Genomic DNA, 19,747 nt, shown 5'->3' with positions numbered 1-19,747 from the left:
CTTCGAGCTGGATTTTATGGAAACGCGCTATAATTTCGAGCAGTTCGAGAAAAGGTTCATTTACCCTCCGCTAGAGGCGCTATCACTCGATGAAAATTTGAATTGAACGTTTCGCATCGATCTTTTTTTCTTTTTTTCGGACCCTGAGGGCTATGAATATCTGTTAATCTTCTAGTCAATATCTATAATATTGTATTTTGTGTGTGAGCGTATTTTGGACACGACATACATGTTGGATTCCTACCGATGTCAGCCGATAGCTTTCACAGGACCAAATAATTGTTTAAAAGACATCATGATGTGCATGGCGTGAGCTGGTGCAATTTCAAACTCGATCACAATACGCCATCGTTACTCAACATCCGATCGGGATGGTCTACTATCAACACGCCTAACTGTACGACTCCACTTATGCCTTTCACCGTATTCTCTCCCATTCGCTGCTACAGTTTGATCTCCTGAAGAGCCATGCGTGCCGTTAGTTGCACACCCTATCAGGCGTTTATCTTTCCAGCACAATTTATTGCAAAACGACGTCTGTCTGCATTTGTGACATGATGTGCATCGGTAGACGGAAATCGACGGGCCAATGATCCCTGGTAAGGCGTGTGGAAACAGCAGCGTGTCCAGCCAACAGCTTCAACAGAACCCCGTCCCGCTGATTACCGGTTGGAAAGTGACTAATTGGGTCCGTCGAAGTTTGTCTAATAATTAGCGTCTTTGCAGCTGGCTCGATTTACTCCTCCCCCTCCTCCTCGGGACAGGACCATTCGCCCGCGATATGATGACACAGGATACAAGGGCGAAAGGGCTTCGTCAAAGTCGTAACGCTACATTCCAGACATTGACGCAAAAAATGAGCTTGAGTGTGGATTCCAGTTTTTCTTCCGTTTTAGTCCCAACGCAAACCGCCGGCCAACACCATCGGCAGGACTCGGGGATCAGACAGCGAACCTGATCTCTGCAAGACTGCACAGATACATCAGCGTCTATGTAAATGGCGTTGCCTTTGGATGGCCGATTGGTGGCCCTCTCGTTCATCGTTACCGCATTGCGCATCCCATCGTGACCATGACGTGACCGTTCTTCGGGAATACCGGTTCGGGAGCGCAAGCAGAACCCTCGGAGATGTCGTGTGCACCAGCTCATCAGTGATGCGCCACGAGTGATGCGTTTAATGATGCGCCACCTCTCAACGTAGCGGTTCAATGGGGTGCTGACCGCCCCGCAGGGACTACCCGCCACCGTTGACGATGTTTTCATCTAATCACTCCTCGAGGACGGCTAGATTCCTGAACCGACAGGCAACCGCAATTTTATGGCCGTTAAGACCGCGTCGTTCCGCGTCAATCGGTACGCAATGAATGACGTGTGTGATTAGGAAGGAGGGCGCAGAAATGGCAATTACCGGTGCTCGGGACCAGCAATCCGACACACTCCGCAGCCAGCAATCGTTCTTGTCCGGCCTGTCGATTTCATTTGAAGAATGAATCTCGTCCACCGCAACAGTGTGTTGGGTTCAGCCGTCAGTCGTCTTCCATTTCTAACGGACACCACTGCTTGGTAGCTTGAACCGTTTAAGGCGACGCAGGGCTTGATCACTTTATCTTCATCCACGCCTCAACGCCACGGACACACTGACGGAACTGGGCGGTTCTTGGGTCTGTTGGGTCTGTTGGGTGCCCTGCCAACCCGCACGGAACGGACACTTTAATCGCTGGCATTAAAATCATAAATTATCCGCCTCGGCTAAAGGTAACACTCGCTTTATGGCACTGGTCGCGGTCTCGGCTCCGGTCTCGGCGAGTCTGCCGAGTGTTCTTTCTGCTCCAAACCACACTCTACGCGGAGTAGAAATGGCATTTAGAGCATCCCGTACAGACAGTACGCTTTCTCTGCTGCCTGCCACGACGATCCTCAAACGTGTTTCTTCTTCTGATCAGTCTATTAAACCGAAAGACCGTCCGCATCCTCAGTCCGCTGTATGTGCTGTAATGGCCGCTGGCAAACGAGAACTGGTTCCATCCATCGTCAGCTTGTGCTCGTGATTGCATCAACTGTGCGCAACCCATTGCGGCATTGCGCTCACAACTTGTTTTGTTTTGATCCGCCATGATAAGAGCACCGCCGAGCAGCGGATGCCATGAACGAACGAACGAACGGAACTGGAATTCAGAACACACCGGACACCGGTTCAGCGATGTCGCGCGCGGAATCTCGAGGCGCGAAACCGTTGAAGTGTGTCGATGCCGTTGACCCAGTTGGCGCCAACGTTGTGGTCTCAAAACCACCATGGGCGACACCCATGCGACTGGACTGGCCGGCACTTTGGGGTGGTGGTGGGGATTAAGTTCCGTTCCATCAGTGCACCAAGCCAGCGGCCACAGCTGTGACATCAATCCGCAACAATCGTGCCATCGTAACATCGTCATGGGAGTAGCTGAACTGGACCTAACATAACTATGCCGGACGTAACACGGTAAAGAAGATGGACACAACAGAAGCGATGGACCTTCTCGCCAAGTAATTGCGTTACCTCTACGTTCGAAGTTATTCCAGTGTCATCCAGTTATTTATGATTGTGTGAGTGGCTGGAGTGTTGGGACCCCCCAAAACAAACCGTGTAGGTCTTCCCCCCGAATCCCGGTCAGCTCAGGTATTGTCAATTAGTGCGCATTGATACGCTCACTGCTGTTCCCGGGCGCCTGGAAGCGGCGATACCAAAGCCTCGACATACAAGACCGTCAGCATCCCATTTGCATCAGCTAGCCTTCTCTTCCTTTCTTGGAGAGGCCATGGCTCTAGGTCCATGTTTTATGATAATGACTTTACGACTTGGTGCCTCCGTGCGCCATCATCCGTTCCGGAGAGTTTATGGGTGGGAAGCTCGTCTTCTACGGGCCCTTACGAGCGTCTTGCACGGGAGCTCGTTTGACGGTGATCTATTTTACGACTGCTCCAGCTCGTAGCATAGAGCCCGTCCGGCTTTGGCCTCAAAAGGCAAACAACGCGATCACACCCGGCCTATGATGTGAAAGTTCGCGTGAGCTTTGGGCGCGAACTGATTAGGATCGCTCGAGGAGGAGTAGAAGGAGGAGGAGGAATTAGCACCCTGGGCGATGGCATCTCGGTTGTCGCAATGCAGCAGCTGCGAGGGGTAATGGTGAAAGGTGGGATGGTTTGCATTGCAATTTTCCAACCACGATTTCCCTTCGCGAACGGGGTGGGAATGGTTGTCACCTGTAGACCCCGGGTGAGCGCGTGGCAAGGTGGCAACGAGCAGCTATTGTTGGGAGGTTTATTTGTTATTGGAGTACAGTGTTTGCTCTGTGTCGTGAGTGTTTGATTTCTAGTTCGCACATTCCAATGCTACAGCGCAGGTGCATGGTTGCTTGTTTATGATTCTTGCAGTAAATCAGCTGTTTCCGCAGACGTTCTGCTAATAAAATGATTGATTTATGGTTGCAACGTTGTTCTATTCCACTTTGCGAAACCATTTTCCTAAACAACATGATAATCGCTTGGTCCGAGTGCATTCTTCTCAGCTGATGATTGTGCATTGTTTTGGCAATGAGTCTAGTGAAGGCATCTATTGTTTTGTTTTATGTTTAACAAATCATCCAATTGTTTAATTTGATCGGCGCCAGATGAAATTCTTAATGAGCGTTCATAAGTTTATCCAATAAATTAGCTTCAATGACGAATAACGGTACGAATAACATTGTTTTACCACAAAAATGGTGGTAAAATGGGAAGGTTTTGGGTAGTGCCTTCAAGTAAAATACTGTCATCTTGAGTTAGCAGTTGGATATTGGGAGTAATAAGCGATGCTGCGCCTTCTGACGGAATATGAAACCATTTTGTAATGCCTTCCCAAAAGTTGTGATTTTAACTGTATCTTCCATTCAATTATTGCTTAAACATGTTGAGCATTACATTTGGTAGAAAAAGGCATAAATAATAAGAAGTTATCACCAACGAAGTGAGTCAGAATAGAACAACCTACAAGTCTTATTTTGATTTGACCAATGGAATGAACTCTAGTAGGTAGCTTAATCGATTCACTTGGTTTGAATAGCACAATTGCTGAACCCCAACTGTCTTTCCAATTTAGAATACCTTCCTCTGGACACCAGTGATCGCTCGTTGCACACAGCAAAACTATAGCGTAGTGTATTGCTTTTGAGACACAAGATTTGAACAAATCATTCCAACGGTGATGATGTGACGAAAAGAAGAAAATATGATGAATGAGAAGATTATTATCTCTATGCTGCTTCAGTATGTCAGAGTCTATGACAAAGAGAGTATGTTTCATCAAAATTATCTACAACAAACCACAACCATTCCAAGGGACATGCGCAAAGGTTTCGTTAAGGTCTCTTGAAAAGCTCCAGCTCAATAAGAATGACTTTACTTAGGTTTATCCATCAAAAATGAAATAAAAAAATCATAGCTGTTCTAACATTTAAACCTTTATTTCACCAGGGGATTCGAAGCAGAAAAATACTCCAACATAATCATCGTGTTGCGACACAGTTTTCCTCAGCTATTTACCTACAACCATTGAACAGTGGACACCATTTAAGAATATTGTAACCATCGATCTCACCTACAGCAAACTACACTGCAGATACTTACCATTTCTCAAAAAACAATCCACTACAGCGAAAGCAAGATCAACAACAAAGACAACGAACCACTGAATGTTAGACAAACGTACACGTTTATTGTTATTATTATGTTTCGTTTAAAGGTAAAACGTTCTTCGAGCATCGACCGTTCGAGGGGGCGAGTTCCTGTGCGAAGAAATGCAATTAACAGTCTATCTAGCGTGATGTTCTACTCCTATCTTAATCTGACTTTCAACGGCAACCAACGAGCAGGAAAGCGGGGGAGGAAGAGGGCGCCTATAAATTAAGATTAAAATCGATTCGATCCGCTTAAACTCATCAACCCTGCCCCTGCCCGTCCCCCCCATTAGATAGATATACCATTTACAACGGATCGGTGTGATCGAAGCGGGGTGGGGGGGGGGGGGCGCCCCTTTAACACATGTCACAACCCCCCGTCCCCAATTGGTTGTTGGTGCCCCATTTTCCCGCTAGCCTTCCCCTTTCTCTTCCCCCCTGCTTCCTTCAACATTCACTCATGGTGTCCCTTTTTTGTGGTTTGAGTGCCCCAGAACCAGCAGCGGCTCCAAGCGGCTACATATAATGCTCCATTCATAAAACATCTCTTCACTCCAACCCCTTCGTACCCCTTCACCCCGTTTGGGCGCCGCCCGGAATGTCGCGGCGCAGTTTCAGTTTTTCGTTGTCACTCGTCGAGGTCGGGGCCACTTCATTTGCTTTCATTTGTGCGCTCCATGTGTGTGTGTGTGTCTCTCTCTCTCGGGCTCGGGCTCGGGCTCGAGCTGACTGTCCTGTTTGTGTCTTCTGTAAGTCTTGCTCTTGGTCGCTCGCTGGTTTGTCCGGTCCACTTCGTGTTCTGAATGCTCGGGCGAAGCGGATTTCGAATTCCAACCACGAATACCCAACGGTAACGGTATTCCCTATCGTGTCGTACGCCTGAAGAAAGGAAAGGAAGGGAGGTGGCATTGTGGGAGGCGGAAATTAAAGACGGCCAACGTCACCGTCGTCGTCGTCGTCGTCGTTGATCGTGCTGTGCTCGATCTGTTAACGCTGGAGAGTCTATAATCGTTAAGGAGGAGGGGCAGTACAAGGGGCAGGTGATCTTGTAATCCCCACAGGGTTCTCTCTCTCTCTCTCTTCCAGTTATCACACAACTATAACTCCTCACAAACACATACTACACACACATACAAAATGCACGCAATTGGCAGCGTGGCGTCACAGCTTCAGGCATCAGTCGCATCGCATCGGATCGGATCGGATCGTTCGGTTCATTCGTTGCAGAAGCAACCATCCTTGGAGTTCTCGCGGATCCAATCGAGGTAGCGCGTGACACGCGTGTAGACACCGGGATAGTACGGACGGGCGCAACCATTACCCCACGAGACGACACCGATCAGCTCGTAGCGCTTGTCGGGGCGCACGGCAACCAGTGGTCCACCGCTATCACCCTGACACGAGTCCTTCTCTCCGACTCCCAGATAACCAGCGCACATCTAAAAAAAAAATAAAAAGATGTTCTTTTTAAAATAACTGAAACTGTTTCATTTCAAATCTAAAATCGAATTCGAAGGTGTGATTTGAGAATTTGAACTATATTACAAACAACGCCGCGTGCATACTATCTACTAGCGACAATAGTTACTGGACAGAGATCGCGTAAAATGATCCACACGCACAATTTTTAACATGTAACAATCTCTAGTTTTTGATTGTGTTTTTCGAATATTTACAGTTTGAAACCAAAATTATTTTCATGTAAGGAACGCATATTTTAGATATTTTTTTAGAAAGAATTTAATCCGGCCAACAACCAGACACCAGACACCGATGCGATGGCCAGGTTAGAATGCTTACCATGTTGTCCGTGATCATCGAGGCAGTGTAGTTGGTCTGCGTGCTGCACACCTCGTTCGATAGGACCGGTACTTCGACCTCCTGCAGGACGCACGACGGTTTGCCGTCCTCCTTCAGCGTACCCCAACCGGTCGCCGTTCCGTTGGTGCCGACGTACGCATTACCTGGGCGGCGGCGGAGGAAGAAAGGAAGAAAGGAAGGAAGCCACGGAACATGGCGGCATGAGTAAGACGTTCACGGAACCGCGCGGGGGGATGAAAAAGGAGGTCACATTCGACGGCCAAGAGGAAGGATGATGAGAAGAGGCTGTTTGCGCTTCCCATTAGGAGCGGTTTTGCCACCTTTCTGTCTTTGGCTCGCTGGCCAGCCGCAGCTGGTGTTGAGGCTGAGCTCTCGCCTCCACTAGGTCAAGGCAGCGATGTACGTACGAGCATGTGTGTGTGTGTACTTACTTGGATCCGACGGTAGACAGATCGGTCGTATAAAGTCCGTGATCGGTACGCGATCGTTAAGCCGCAGCAGCGCGATGTCGTTGTCGAAGTTCAGGAAACTAAACTTCTGGGCGATCGCTCGAAGTACGAAGCGCGTTTCCGGCCGTACGGAATCATCGCACCGATTATGCTCACCGAACGTCACCTTGATCATGAACCACATGAAGCTGTACCAGTGCACCAGGGAGAGCGAAAGAGCGAAAGAGAGAGATCAGCATCTTCTTCTTTTCTACCACCACCAAGAGCTCCTTCGTTACTTACCCCTTGACGCAGTGCGCGGCCGTGAGGACGTAACGATCGTTGATCAGCATACCGCCACAGTAGAAGCGATTGAAGTAGCTCAACCGTGCCATCCACGGGAACTCGTTCACGCCCGTCGCCTGCCCACCGACGATCCTCGACGCTTCGTTCCGCTCGCCACATCCTTTGTCGCCGCACAGAGAGAGAGAGGGAGAGAGCGCGCGCAAGAACCGAGAAAAAAAGATCGCGATCGAAAGGTACCGTAAGTCTCCTCCGCCATTTTCCGTGTGCGTGTGTCACTCGCTCGCTCGCCCGCTCGCACACCATTACTCATTAGCACATCGACCAACGACCGCACCGACAGGCCCCCTCTGGCAGCTCTTTACCACCGTTTTCCGTTACTTGCCAGCAATGCGATCGCTTAATCGATCTGTCGGTCGAAGGGTCGGTGTGCGGCCACCAAGCACCGCGATCTGACGCCGTCTCTCTGGTCAGGTCTCTGCTGGTCGGTTGCCCTGCTAACCTCCTCATCTCTCTTCTATTTTTTTTGTGGCTTTTGTGTTATTGCGAGCACTGGATAAGCGTTTTTCGGGCCACATTTCGAGCGATCGCAACCCTGGGCTCGTCGGTGAGGTTAGCTTTCTATCCGTGGCCGCCCAATTCAAAAGGCGCCCTGATAGCTAATGGTAATGGTGGGCACCGAGCAAGGGAATGGGGCCTCCGACTCCGATTAGGGTCCTCCATCAAGGCGGTCCGATAATTGCAATCGACGCAAGTGGTCCCCCAGCTCCACCAAAAAAAGCGTTGCAACGATCGGCACGTTGTACCGGCCATCTTGGATGCATGCACCAGCATACGGCACGCCGCGCACATAAGCGATGAAAGTGGTGTACGGTACGGGCTTCGAAAATCCGAGCAAAATCGAGGGAAGGTTTCACTTCCCCCCCACCACCCTTTTCAGAGACCATAATTAGTGCCCGCGTCAAAATGGAGCATCCAGCGGAATCAATCAAAGGCGCTCGACGCGCGATCGGCATTTCTTTGTTTTATTTTTGCTATCATCAAAGCAGCACGCGCCTTACCGAAGACACGCGTTCCGGTGGTACCGGACACCGTCTTGTGCGTGTGATGCCAAATGTGTGTTGGCCATTTTGGTGTTTGGGAAATTAACATTCGAAATGTCAAACCGAACCGGTGGACTGTACGCTCTACCCTTTCCTTTCAAAAACCAGGATTTTTGGGAAGCGATGACCTTTCAGATATGGTTACGGCGCGATCGTAAACATTCCGCGCGTTCGGCCATCGACCTGCGACCGGCCAGCAAAACCGGAGCGCCAGTGTCAGGATGTCCCCCTTCCCGGTCGCTGTTGCCTCCCACTACTCAACACTTTCGCCCTCAACACATACTTGCTGCTGCCTTTTCCGTCGTCGTCGTCGTGGACCGGAAATTTGAATTCCCGCTCCATTCCAACCACGACGGGATGAATTCGCTTATCCCGCTGGCACCCCGAAAAGGAGAGCTGTGCTGTAGCGTCCACTCTAAAGGCCAAACAACACATTAGGGGATGGCTTCGGTTCGGTTCGTTTGTTTTGTTTCAATGCTGCCTGCGGACTGCCGAGCAACGGATTGAGATCATCATCGCCAATCGTGATTTTGGTGTCCATTTCGGGCCCTGCCTTGCATCTTGCATCTCTGCACTGTATCTTGCTGTACGTGTACGCAGCTCATTAGCGTATTCCCCAGAGTGTGAGGGTGCACTCGAGGCCGATGGCCGATTCACTTGCTACCACTACTGGACTTGCCCAGACCCCTCGTAACGCGCGATGACGCATCACTCGACTCAAACGGTTTGACCAAACAAATACAGGTCAGGTCGGGACGGAGCTGGATCCAGAGATCCGTTCCCGAGGTGGAAATACTTACGGCAACTGCAGGCACTGGCGGGGGTATCGTGTGCCGGTGCCCGGTTACTTCCCGCACCGAACAGCATCTTCATGTTATCGACGATGCTTCGCTCGTCCGTATTCTTGTTGGGCGTCGCAAGCATCTCGTACTTGCCCTGGGCCTGCAGCAACCGTGCCGTGGCGAGCTGGCTACCGCTGGCCAACACCAACGTCACCACCATCAGCACCGTACACCAGGCGGAAGTGCGCCTTGTAGCGGCCATTCTCAATTTCTCTAGCGGAAATCTAGCACCAATAGTAGCAGCACCAGCAGCAAACAAATTGGTTCCTCGCGAATTGACTCGATTGTTTCTTTGCTTCACTCGTTCGCTCGTTTGCAAAACAACACGATGGTAGGTATAGTTGTAGTTCTCGAATTCTCACGCCAATTTTCGCCTCCTTCCTTCCTTCCTTCCGCGAGCACAGAAATCACTTAAACCAACACCACACCATACCACCAGCACTACCTCCGCTACCACCTGTTTCCATTCACACCTCACCACGCCACGCCACGCCACGGATGGTTCGTGTCCGGCCTGGGCAGGCTAGATCTACTGGCCACGGATCGAGTTCACCACCGACACGCTAAAGTTGCACATTTTTCGCGGCGATCGCGGAACACGGAACCTCGCCGGATGGAGTGGTTTCAGGAGCGAAAACGGGGAGTTGGTGGATAATTATTTGCCCAAAAATAATTCCCCCTTTCCCCCAACCGGGCATCAATCGAATCGGGACGGAAGTGGCTAGCGCTGAAGCTGAAGCTAGTAAAGCAGTCCCGTGGATCACTGCACTGCTGTGGCTGCTGTGCTGTGTCTGTTGTGTTGTCGTTCACACTAGATCACACACTCCGAATGACGATCCGAAAGTGGTCAACCTTTTCCCCGGATCCGGGAAAAAAAAGAACTCAAAAGATGATCAAAGCACGAGAGCGTTCGGTTTCCGCCTTGCCGCACCGTTGAAGTCTTTCGTCACTGCGCTGCGCTGATTCGTTTTATTTCGTGCACGTCCGATCCGGCAGCGGTCACTGACTGTACTGAACTGAAGACAGGCTGTGAGGCTGCCGCTGGTGCTGCTGCTGCTGCTCCGTTCGTTTGTTCGTTTGTTCGTTCCGGAATCGGAATTCTATCCCGCAGCACGCACTCTCGATCCGGTCTCTCGGCCGGGGGGGCTTTCTCCGGGGCACTTGTTCGCTTCTTCCTTTTCTTTCTCCCTCCCCAGTCGCCGTCGTCGTCGTCGTCGTCGTCGGCATCTTCGGTGGCGGTTTGTTTTTGTGTTGCTTGCGCCGCCGTGTCCACCCCATCTTCAGCCCCTCCAGTCAGCCCAGCTCGTGTCTTCTGATATGGTCCGAGAGCAAGCGATCGCGACGAGAGCACCCCAGAGAATTGATCTGGTGTGTGTGTGTCTGTGTGTGTGGCGTTGATCATCATCATTACCTCAGCGAACTGGTGCCGTTCCACCCAGAACCGTGACGGGACGCGGTTGACGTGGGAGCGAATGGACCGTCCGGTGATCGACGATGGCACAAGATCACAGAGGAGGAGGAGAAGGCGCAAGTAGAAGGCACGGGGCGTAAACAAATGCGCCACACTGCCTTCCGCCCTCTCTATCACATACTCTTCGAGGATCGTTCTTTAGTATCATGAAACTGCCGCTCGAGACGCCACCAACGCGAGGTCGAGGTGTCGTTGCAGCCCGGCTGCCTGGATTCTTGGTAAAGCGCGAGTCAAACAGCGAAACGAAGCGGAGAGAAAGTTCCACCCAAGAACGATCGTTGCGTCGTTGCATTCTGAACCACATCGTTGCGTGGCTTACGGCTGTGCGTCTTCGTTGACTCATTAAGGGGGGGGGGGGGGGGGGGATCTTTGGTTATTTCGGGTCGAAAAAGGGCTTATTTTTGACGATTTTCTGAGAAGAAACCAGTCTACTTTAATTTTTCAAAATAATATCACATTAAACTACAACTTTTCAAGAATATTTGGTTCTGTTTTGGGGAAGATTTGTTGAAAACTACGTTCATGGCATCCAATATAGAAGGGCAAGTTTGCAAAAATGTACTTTTTACGGTGCCCATCGTAGCCACGTGCTGGGCCATCAGAAATATTTAAATGAATATTCTTTTGTTAGATTATAAGTTTATCTAGGTAACCCCGTTGAGTTTTTGTTAAATTTCCCATTTTTCGATTTCAACAATCAACAATTTCTACAAAATCTCGACGGGGCTACCTGGCAAATAGTATAAATTTTAAGTGTTCACAATTTCAAATCGATCGGCCCAGTAGTTTTTATGCTACGATGGGCACCGACTTTGAAAACGTTGATTTTGGGAATCGCGATTCAAAGTTGCGAGATGCATTGAGCCTTTGAGAGATTGAGAGTATGAAGGGTGGATTTTCAAAAATCAATATCTTTATCAGTTTGGATTTGATTGAGCCCAAAATTTTACACAATACTCTTGAAAGGATGAGCATTCTTGAAAAAATGTTAAAATCAAATGCGAAGAAATAAAAATAAATACCGAAGCCCCCTCTTAATGGAGGGAATTATCATTATTTCTATTAAATGGCGGCGGATACTGTCTTCTGTCTTCTTCCGAGTGGTCTGCTCCGGTTGGAAGCGATACATTATCCCCCACCATCACCAAACAGTCAAGCGCTCGTTTTATTGCCACCCGCAATGATAGCGGTCAACGCGGATGGTGCTGATCTTGCGGCACTTTCGGTTCATCTGAGGCCGGAACGGTTCGAGAATGGATCTAATTTCCAAGAGAGGGAAGGGACACAAGACTTCAACCTAGATCAGCTCTAGATCAGCATCGTGGTGTGGCACGCGGTAAATGTGTCACAAGCGGGCGCTGTCCGTCCGCCGGGTGTGTGAGAACCGGGACAGTGCGGCCATTTTCGGCGATGATCATCGGCGTTACCACCAATGGCTGGCTGGCTGGCTTGCCAACAATGCCCGCGGAACCATTATCACCCCCGGGGGCGAGGGGCGGCCGCATCGAATCAACACCTTCGGCAAAAACATACAACATAGATTGGGCTCCCTTTGGGGTTCCACATTATCTCCGTGCGATCTCTCGCGGTGACGCGGTGGCCGCCTTAAATCAATTATAGTAGCGAGCAGTGCGCCAGTATGTGCCGGTAATGAGCGTGTATCGCGATCGTTTCGGTTCCCGCTTTCCTGCGCATGTGTGTGTGTGTGTGGGGCCGTCATGCTTGATGGTGGTGTTCCTTGGATTTCGCTTCGTCGAGCGCCACGCCACGCGAGACACAATATTTATGCTCCCATTTCATTTCATTGTCTAGAGAGGCACTCGATGAACTCTCGACCTCGCTGCGTTGCGCGGGCTCGATCATGTGGATCATCTGTCAGCAGAATATGGGGCCACTCACACTCCGCCATGTAGACAATGTTTCTTTCAATCTGACTCCCAGCCTCGAGCCTGGCTTGGTTTTCGGTTTATTTATTTACAATCCGTCACGTCACCATCCTCTTCTTCCTCTTCTTCCTCCCCTCGCTTCTCGATATCACGGTCAGTCATTTCACTTGGAGCAGAGACAGGTGTCGTCCAGGTTTGCCCTCAGCCAGGGCAGGTAGCGTGCGACCCGCGTGTACACGCCCGGATAGCCAGCCCGGCCACAACCGACACCCCACGATACGATGCCGACAATCTCGTGCTTATCACCGTTACGCACCAGCAGCGGTCCTCCAGAATCCCCCTGACACGAATCCTGCTTCCCCTTGCCCGCACAAAGCTAAAAAAAAAATAAAAAAAAATTAGAATTAAAAAAAAATAATAATAATAAAAAAATTAAAAAAAACAAAAAAAAACAAAACGAAAACGACGAAACGGACGGACAAAATCAGAACAATCAGAACGATCCGGCCAACAACGAGACACTAGCCCAGACACCTGGTTGCTTACCATGTTGGAGGTTATGCGCGATGCCCGGTACTTCATGCTGCGGCACTGGTCCAGCGTCAGAATCGGAACGTCAACGTGCTGCACCAGAGCGGGCAGTGTACCCCCCTCGGATGTACGGCCCCAACCGACCACCGTACCGAGTTGGCCAGCCGGTTCACTGCGCTCCTTTGGCAGACAGACCGGCCGGATGGTTTTCGTGAAATCGACCGGTTTCCGGAGCTTCAGCAGCGCGATGTCGTTGTTGTACGAATTCTGATCGAAGCTCCGGTGCCGGATGATGGCCGTTACGGCGCGCATAATGGCCGGCGTCTCCTGCGCTACGAACTGATCGTAATCACCGAGGATTACGCGTATCTTGTTGCGCTTCAACCTGTCGCCGGTAACGGGGAAAAACAAAGGAATACGGTTAATTTTCGGGCCCCGTGGAGAGGAGTGATGGTTTTTGGCACTCGTACACACATACCTGCGCACACAATGAGCCGCCGTTAGGACGTAATCCCGGGTCAGTAGTGATGCGCCGCAGTGGAACTGTCCATCGTACACGAGCCGGGCCAGCCAGGGGTACTGGTTCACGCCGGTCGGTCGTCCACCGACGATCCTTATCTCCTGATTTGCTGCTCCACATTCTGGAAGGTGAAGAGAAACGGCATTAGCAGGCGGTTTATGGTTTATGAAGGCGAGTTTATAGAATTGTTTGTATCCATTTTGGTCCGTAACGATTAAAAGGCAAGCCATTTGGAGGATAAAATTAACAGCAAAGTGTGAAGGTCAGTACATTAATAAAGTGTTTAATGATAAAATAACTCAGAAAGAATGTAACAAATAGCACAGCGCACGTTGAGAACATGAATTCAATTGACTAAATCTTTAAGATTTTGAAAGTAATGCATACAATTGAGGGATTAATGCTAACGTTTTGTTTGATCTGTTTATTAGAAACAAAAGATCATTAGAATCTGAATATCAACTATTGGCTATTTTTTAACATGTATAAGGACGGGCGATCCATAATATGTTTAACCAGTAGCTATTAAAGGATGAATTATCGCAACAAATTAATGTAATAATTATACTTTAATCACGAATCCTCCATTCATCTGTGCAAGCATCGTTTTTCTATGCTTTGCCATCATTATTATCCTTAGTTATCTTTAGACTGTGAATCGGAAAGTAGAAGAGAAGTCGATGAGTGACCATACAATGAAAATAGGGGATTTCCGAGTCCGAAATTAGGCTTCGGCAATATCGAAACCCCGTCTGAGCAATAAACACCCCAAGCATCTACTGGCATATTTCGGATGAAATTTTCTACTACTTCCACTAATCTCAGATCATGCAGTTAACACCAAACCATCGAAGAACGAAATAAAGCCATGATTTTGTACAATATTGTTTGTTTCAAATAGAGCCAACAGTAAGGATAGGATGATGTTTAATAATATTTATGATAATCTCGGCTATGGTTAGGTGATTATTTGGCATTTATTGCGAAAAAAACAAAAAAATACAGAAAGGTTGGATGCGAAACGGTCAATTCAAATTTTCATCGATCAAACTTGAAAAAAATTGGGTACAGCGCCTCTAGCGGCGGGTATTGGAAGCTTTTCTCGGACTGCTTGAAATTATAGCGATAGATTTTATAGAAAATTAATGAGATTCTATAAAACTGATCGGTCCCTTAAGTTTTTAGTAACTTCTAATACCGGCGTTTTATTTAAAATTAATATATCTACCGCTGAGTAGTTTGATAAATGTTGTAGGTTGATCTCAATCGCAATCGTGAACGATTTGATGATCGGAAGTATTAAGTTAATAACCAAGCAAATAGATCACATATCGATCAATCGCCGCAGCAAAACTATTGGGCTCAACATTACGATCAATTACTAAACGTTCAGCCGCACCACACCAGAGGCTTCAATGAGAGCAGACATGAACTCAGATCGTGACGGGACGATTGCATCGTTATTAATTCGAAAATTGCCGAACAAAATTGAAGATGCAGACGTTCGACCGCGAATAATGGACGATCGTTTGTGGTAGCTCAAGACCGCCTGTCAGTTTTAGCATAAGATAAGTAATTATCGTAGGAAATAATCAGCGTTGGCATCTCACGACGCATGAAAGTTAATCCGAACTCATTGGAATAAATCAATCAAATATCATTATGTGTTTAAATAAATGTTGCTAATAAAATAGGTAGCTGATCCAATTATATGAAACAACGATTAAACCTCAACAAAACGTGTTTTTTTTTGGCACAAACTATGCGCATGAACATTCCATACAAATACATGGCGCCTCCCCCGGGGGTAGCTGGAACTTACCACAATCACAGCTTTTCACCTGATTGTTGCTCAGGTCATCATCATCATCGAGCGAGAAGGCCGCCGTGTTGAGCCCGAACAGCGTATCGAACAGAAACCGTCCATTGCGGGTCCGTCCGGGTAGCAGTTCCGTCTCATTCCATCGCCCGAAACCCTGCGCTCCCGCAACATTGTGCAGCATCGGTAGCAGCAACAGCACCAGCATTAGCATCACGGACACCATATCTCTCACTGGGCGCAACATTCTCAATACCCCCCGATCGCCGGACACTCGGTCCACTGGTAAGACACCGTTATGCGTCGCTCGCTTAAGTCCTCTGCCCACCCCTTCTGCTCGTCCCTGCGTGCGAGATTTTTTGCTTTCAGCGAATAGGACTGGCTCCTATCCGAAAGTGTGGTGCTCTTATCAAATCCGCGTACCTTTGCTCACACTGCACTCCCACCACAACGAGCACTTGTATCTTTCACTTCACGTTTCACTTATTTCTGCTGCTGCTGCTGCTGTTGCTGGTGCTGGTGCTGGGGGCAGGCTGACCGTTGTTCCGTTGCCGTTTGGCGGTTGTTTACACGACTCATAATCTCATTTCACTTTCTTCTGCTCGCTGCTGCTGCTGCTGCTGGTGGTGGTGCGGAGGGAAAACAACATTATTTAACATCGCAGCAGGTTCGTCCGCCGCATGTCTGCCGCATGTTTCAACCTTCCAAGCAACCAGCAACCGGTCCATCTCCATCCCCATCTCACTTTCATTCGAGCGCGAACGAACGATCGACGGATGGATTAGGATTAGGTCGAGGGGTGGGTGGAGGGTGTATGGCATGACGGCGTGCTTGTAGACGGCGGCTGTCGGTGCAGCAGCACCGGTCTTGAGTAAAAAGCTAGAAAAAAGCTCGATAAATCGCCAAACACTCGGCCCCCATCGTGTCCCTTGGTATGATATAATGACCGCGCTGCCCTCAGCGGTGCCCAAGGATTTGCGGGATGGCTCCTGGTGGCGGGACGGGGGGACGGGAGAAGAAACGTGGACCTCTAATTCCCACCGGAACAGAGACGCGCGATGCTTTCCTCGCTAACTGACGGCTTCGTGACTTGACTTCTCTCTCTCTACCGGATCTCGTCGCTCATGCTTGCCGTCTTCCGATAAATGCTGTCCGATAGGGCATCACCCAGGCGGTGTGGTTAAACTTCGGTTCCCTGCGGCCAAGTGTGAGGTACTAATGGCGCAAGGAAATTGGCCTGCACCGCCCCTACCCGCCCAGGATGTTTTTCTTTCCCTTTAAACGCTTACATCCGGCGTCTGCGTGAAAAGTGCCCGACACGGTGAAAGGGCTTTTCTCGCTTATCTCCGGGAGGGGGGGATGGTGGTAATGGAAAGGTCGAGGCCGTCATCGTCAAAGTCACTGGCCGTGGATAGGTTGTGATGGGGGGGGCAAGCGTTACGCGAGATATATGAGGTCCGGTGAGAGAGAAAGAACCACGGCACATGCTACCTTCTTTAGGAAATTAAGAAGATGGACATCGCCATATGATCCGCGTCTGCTCATTAAAAGGCTAACACAAAGATGCTAACTGTTTTAACTCCTTTCTTTCCTGCGCAGCGCAACGACGGTGCGTAGCTTCGTCTACCGCACTCGCAGTGAAATGCCACATTTTGCCCCTAACAGCTTTCTCACGAGCAAATTATCACGAGCCTACGCGGGACTATCGCGGAGTCTTCCGATATTGATTCCAGGCTTTGGCTCCAAACGCAAATAGCGTTTTACTTTATTGTTTTTTCTTCCTCTTCTCGCAGACACCTTCAAGGTGTTACAACATAAACACAAATCCATTTGAGAGATGCGAGCAAATGTTATGTTCAGATTCCGGTATGTTGTTGGCTTTGTTCGGAATGAAATTCTACGCAAAATCCGTTATACAACAATACATATACTTGCCGAACTAAACATATGCTGTAAGACAGCGTGAGCTTAGTTCACAATATGAGATTATCTGAAACTTCAAAGAATAAGTTTCAGAGAGCGATAAAAATTGTCGCTCGTGTTCCCATACCATTCTTGGCGTTTTATGTAGGCCAATATTTAAGTACATTGAGCTATAACATCTTTACATCCTCTCCCAAAGTGTATTTTCTGACCCGAAATTTGACAGTCCCACAAACATCGCAATAATATCGCAAAGCTAAACGGTACCAAAAGTAGCTCACGGGAACCGCACCGTTTACTAGATCATCTCGAGCAGAAACGAGAGCTTTCCATACATTGCGACCAGATCATCTGACTCACAGACGGCGATGGACAAACACTTTTTAACCAGCAGACGACCTGTTCAGCGTAAAATACACATTCGAATTCGAAAGATTATTATTAAGTTAATTCGCAGCTTAGAGTCCTGCAGCCGCAGGTCACAATAGCTCCTTTCTTCTGCCCGAACACAACCGAGTACAACGAATAATGCATCCTACGCGCGCAGTGGAGTAGCACAGTAACGCGTATAACACTTTCTCATATTCTCGCGACCATCTGCGTTGTGCGAAGGCCGCAGCAACGGCGTGATTCACCAGCTTCAGTGAAAGGTGTAGCCTTCGAGCCTGTGATAAATCCCCTCCCCCTCTGTCACCCCCTGCTGTTAATTTCCATTTTAAGCTCTTCCTCTTTCACACTCTTTCCCTCGCAGCATCCACCGTACCGAACCGGTCAACCTACGCTCGCTCGAGGCACCACTTTTATGCGAATGTTTTGGTCATTTCTTCCCAATCCAAACCATCATCCGATCATCTGCTACATCCCGGGGGAGACGGCGCGTGCCTCGTGCCTGCGCTCCCACGAACCCACCAGAGCTTGTTATTTTGTTAATTTATCCAGTTTTTGGCACACTTCCCGCTAGCGCCACCCGAAACCAACGTCAGACCGTTCGCGCTCGCTGTTCGCCTATCGTATCGTGCGTCACCATCGTGCGTTCGCCTAATCTTCCACCACCCCGGCACACCGCCTCTAAAATGGCCACTCTCTACACCCAAAACGAGGCTAACGAGATTCGGACGAATCCGATCGGATCGACCGGATCGACACTTTAACACTCACTATCGCACAGTACGATCGAATCGATGTTCGGTCTTGAGCGGGGTCTTCACGAATCCACCGAATCCACAGGGCTCTTCTCACCTCAACAGAAATGCGCACAATCACGACCGCGGCTGAAAGTGAAATGACTCGAACCCGGACACGAGTCCATCGCGGCCGGGGGGCGACATCGCGTAACAAAACACTTGCAGCAACGCTGCCCAAGGAGAGAAGCTTCTCGAGTAGATCCGTCAAAGAACCGCAACCCATCTGGCGTCGTACTCCTGCACGCACCAGCATGAAACGGTAGCGCTGGGAGGGGAGTTCGCAGAGAACACTAAGCGGCAGCGCCAGTGTCCCGGAAAAGCGGTCGCGTGAAATTCGATTTCGCAAACCCACACCGCAACCAAACAACCACGGTGGTGGTGGTCACGGCGCCGTGCAATTCGTCATCCTGGTTCCAGCAAAGGAAGGGTTATGTAAATTGTCTTATGTGTGCGAGCGCGCCCGCGCGTGAGCTAATTGAGCGACGCGACAATATCGTGGCGCATTGATATTGCACGCCTGCCCGCCACTAACCACACCGGAGCGGACACGAATCACCCCAAACCCCGGAACGTATCGATCGACACTAGTGGCCACCGTAAAGCTGGCTGCGACACTGGCACCGGGCGTTTGGTAGTGAGACCACCTCACGCCTAGCAGACACAGTTTGTTATCATTGCTCAATACACTTGGCGAAACGAATCTCGATCGACGGCTTGCTTCATCAGGAACCGTTCGAACGGATCGACACTTACAATATGGGCGATTGAATAACACGCGACCACCGCGACTCGGTTCGACCACTGCTTTCCCGTGACACTAGTAGCCGTCTGTTCTGCTCCCGACCACGGGTTGTTTGCTAACGAACTCCTAATCCTTCTCGGCCCTGGATCACTCGAGAGTCAGGATCCGGCGTGTGTGTGTGGCCTTGACAGTGTGGCTTCCTTCGTTGCACTGGTCGCTGGATCACTGGCCGTCAATTGCTACTACCACAGCTGCTGCTGCTGGGCCAGAGAAACTACTTTCATTTTCCACCATCATCATTATGATCATCAACCATCAGCATCGTCTTCGGGAGAGTCGAAGAGAGTCTTATCATGGCATCGGAGAGTGCCGGAGAGTGCAGACATAGATGGTCCTCTGCCAAAAGGGGGGGACACAACGTGAGAGACAGAGAGACAGAGAGAGAGCCAAAGAGAGAAAAAGAGCAAGACCCCCCGGTCCAAA

At 49.6% G+C, this 19,747-nt stretch overlaps 1 protein-coding gene across 1 annotated transcript; it reads right to left on the bottom strand.

The window, feature by feature from the left end:
• Positions 1-4,715: 4,715 nt before the first annotated feature.
• On the bottom strand, positions 4,716-16,020 carry LOC125959209 (serine protease filzig-like). Its single transcript, XM_049692020.1, has 9 exons — positions 15,419-16,020; positions 13,555-13,717; positions 13,092-13,461; positions 12,713-12,921; positions 9,147-9,544; positions 7,244-7,406; positions 6,944-7,149; positions 6,492-6,655; positions 4,716-6,130 (listed from the first exon to the last, which is right to left on the bottom strand). Exons 1-9 carry the CDS (start codon positions 15,660-15,662, stop codon positions 5,906-5,908), a joined length of 2,142 nt encoding a protein of 713 aa, XP_049547977.1. The 5' UTR covers positions 15,663-16,020; the 3' UTR covers positions 4,716-5,905.
• Positions 16,021-19,747: the final 3,727 nt, after the last annotated feature.

Source organism: Anopheles darlingi, chromosome 2 (assembly GCF_943734745.1).
Source record: "Anopheles darlingi chromosome 2, idAnoDarlMG_H_01, whole genome shotgun sequence".
NCBI lineage: Eukaryota > Metazoa > Arthropoda > Insecta > Diptera > Culicidae > Anopheles > Anopheles darlingi.
This window is presented reverse-complemented; position numbering and strand designations above follow the sequence as displayed.

What these genes read in the sequence shown, in the direction of transcription:
- LOC125959209 (XM_049692020.1), bottom strand. Translation starts at nt 15,662, where the DNA reads ATGTTGCGCCCAGTGAGAGATATGGTGTCCGTGATGCTAATGCTGGTG. An exon ending in GACACCTGTCTCTGCTCCAA is followed by an intron (nt 9,545 to 12,712) that starts GTGAAATGACTG and finishes ATTGGCGTGAGA; the next exon opens with ATTCGAGAACTACAACTATA. An exon ending in GCCGCGCACTGCGTCAAGGG is followed by an intron (nt 7,150 to 7,243) that starts GTAAGTAACGAA and finishes GCACTGGTACAG; the next exon opens with CTTCATGTGGTTCATGATCA.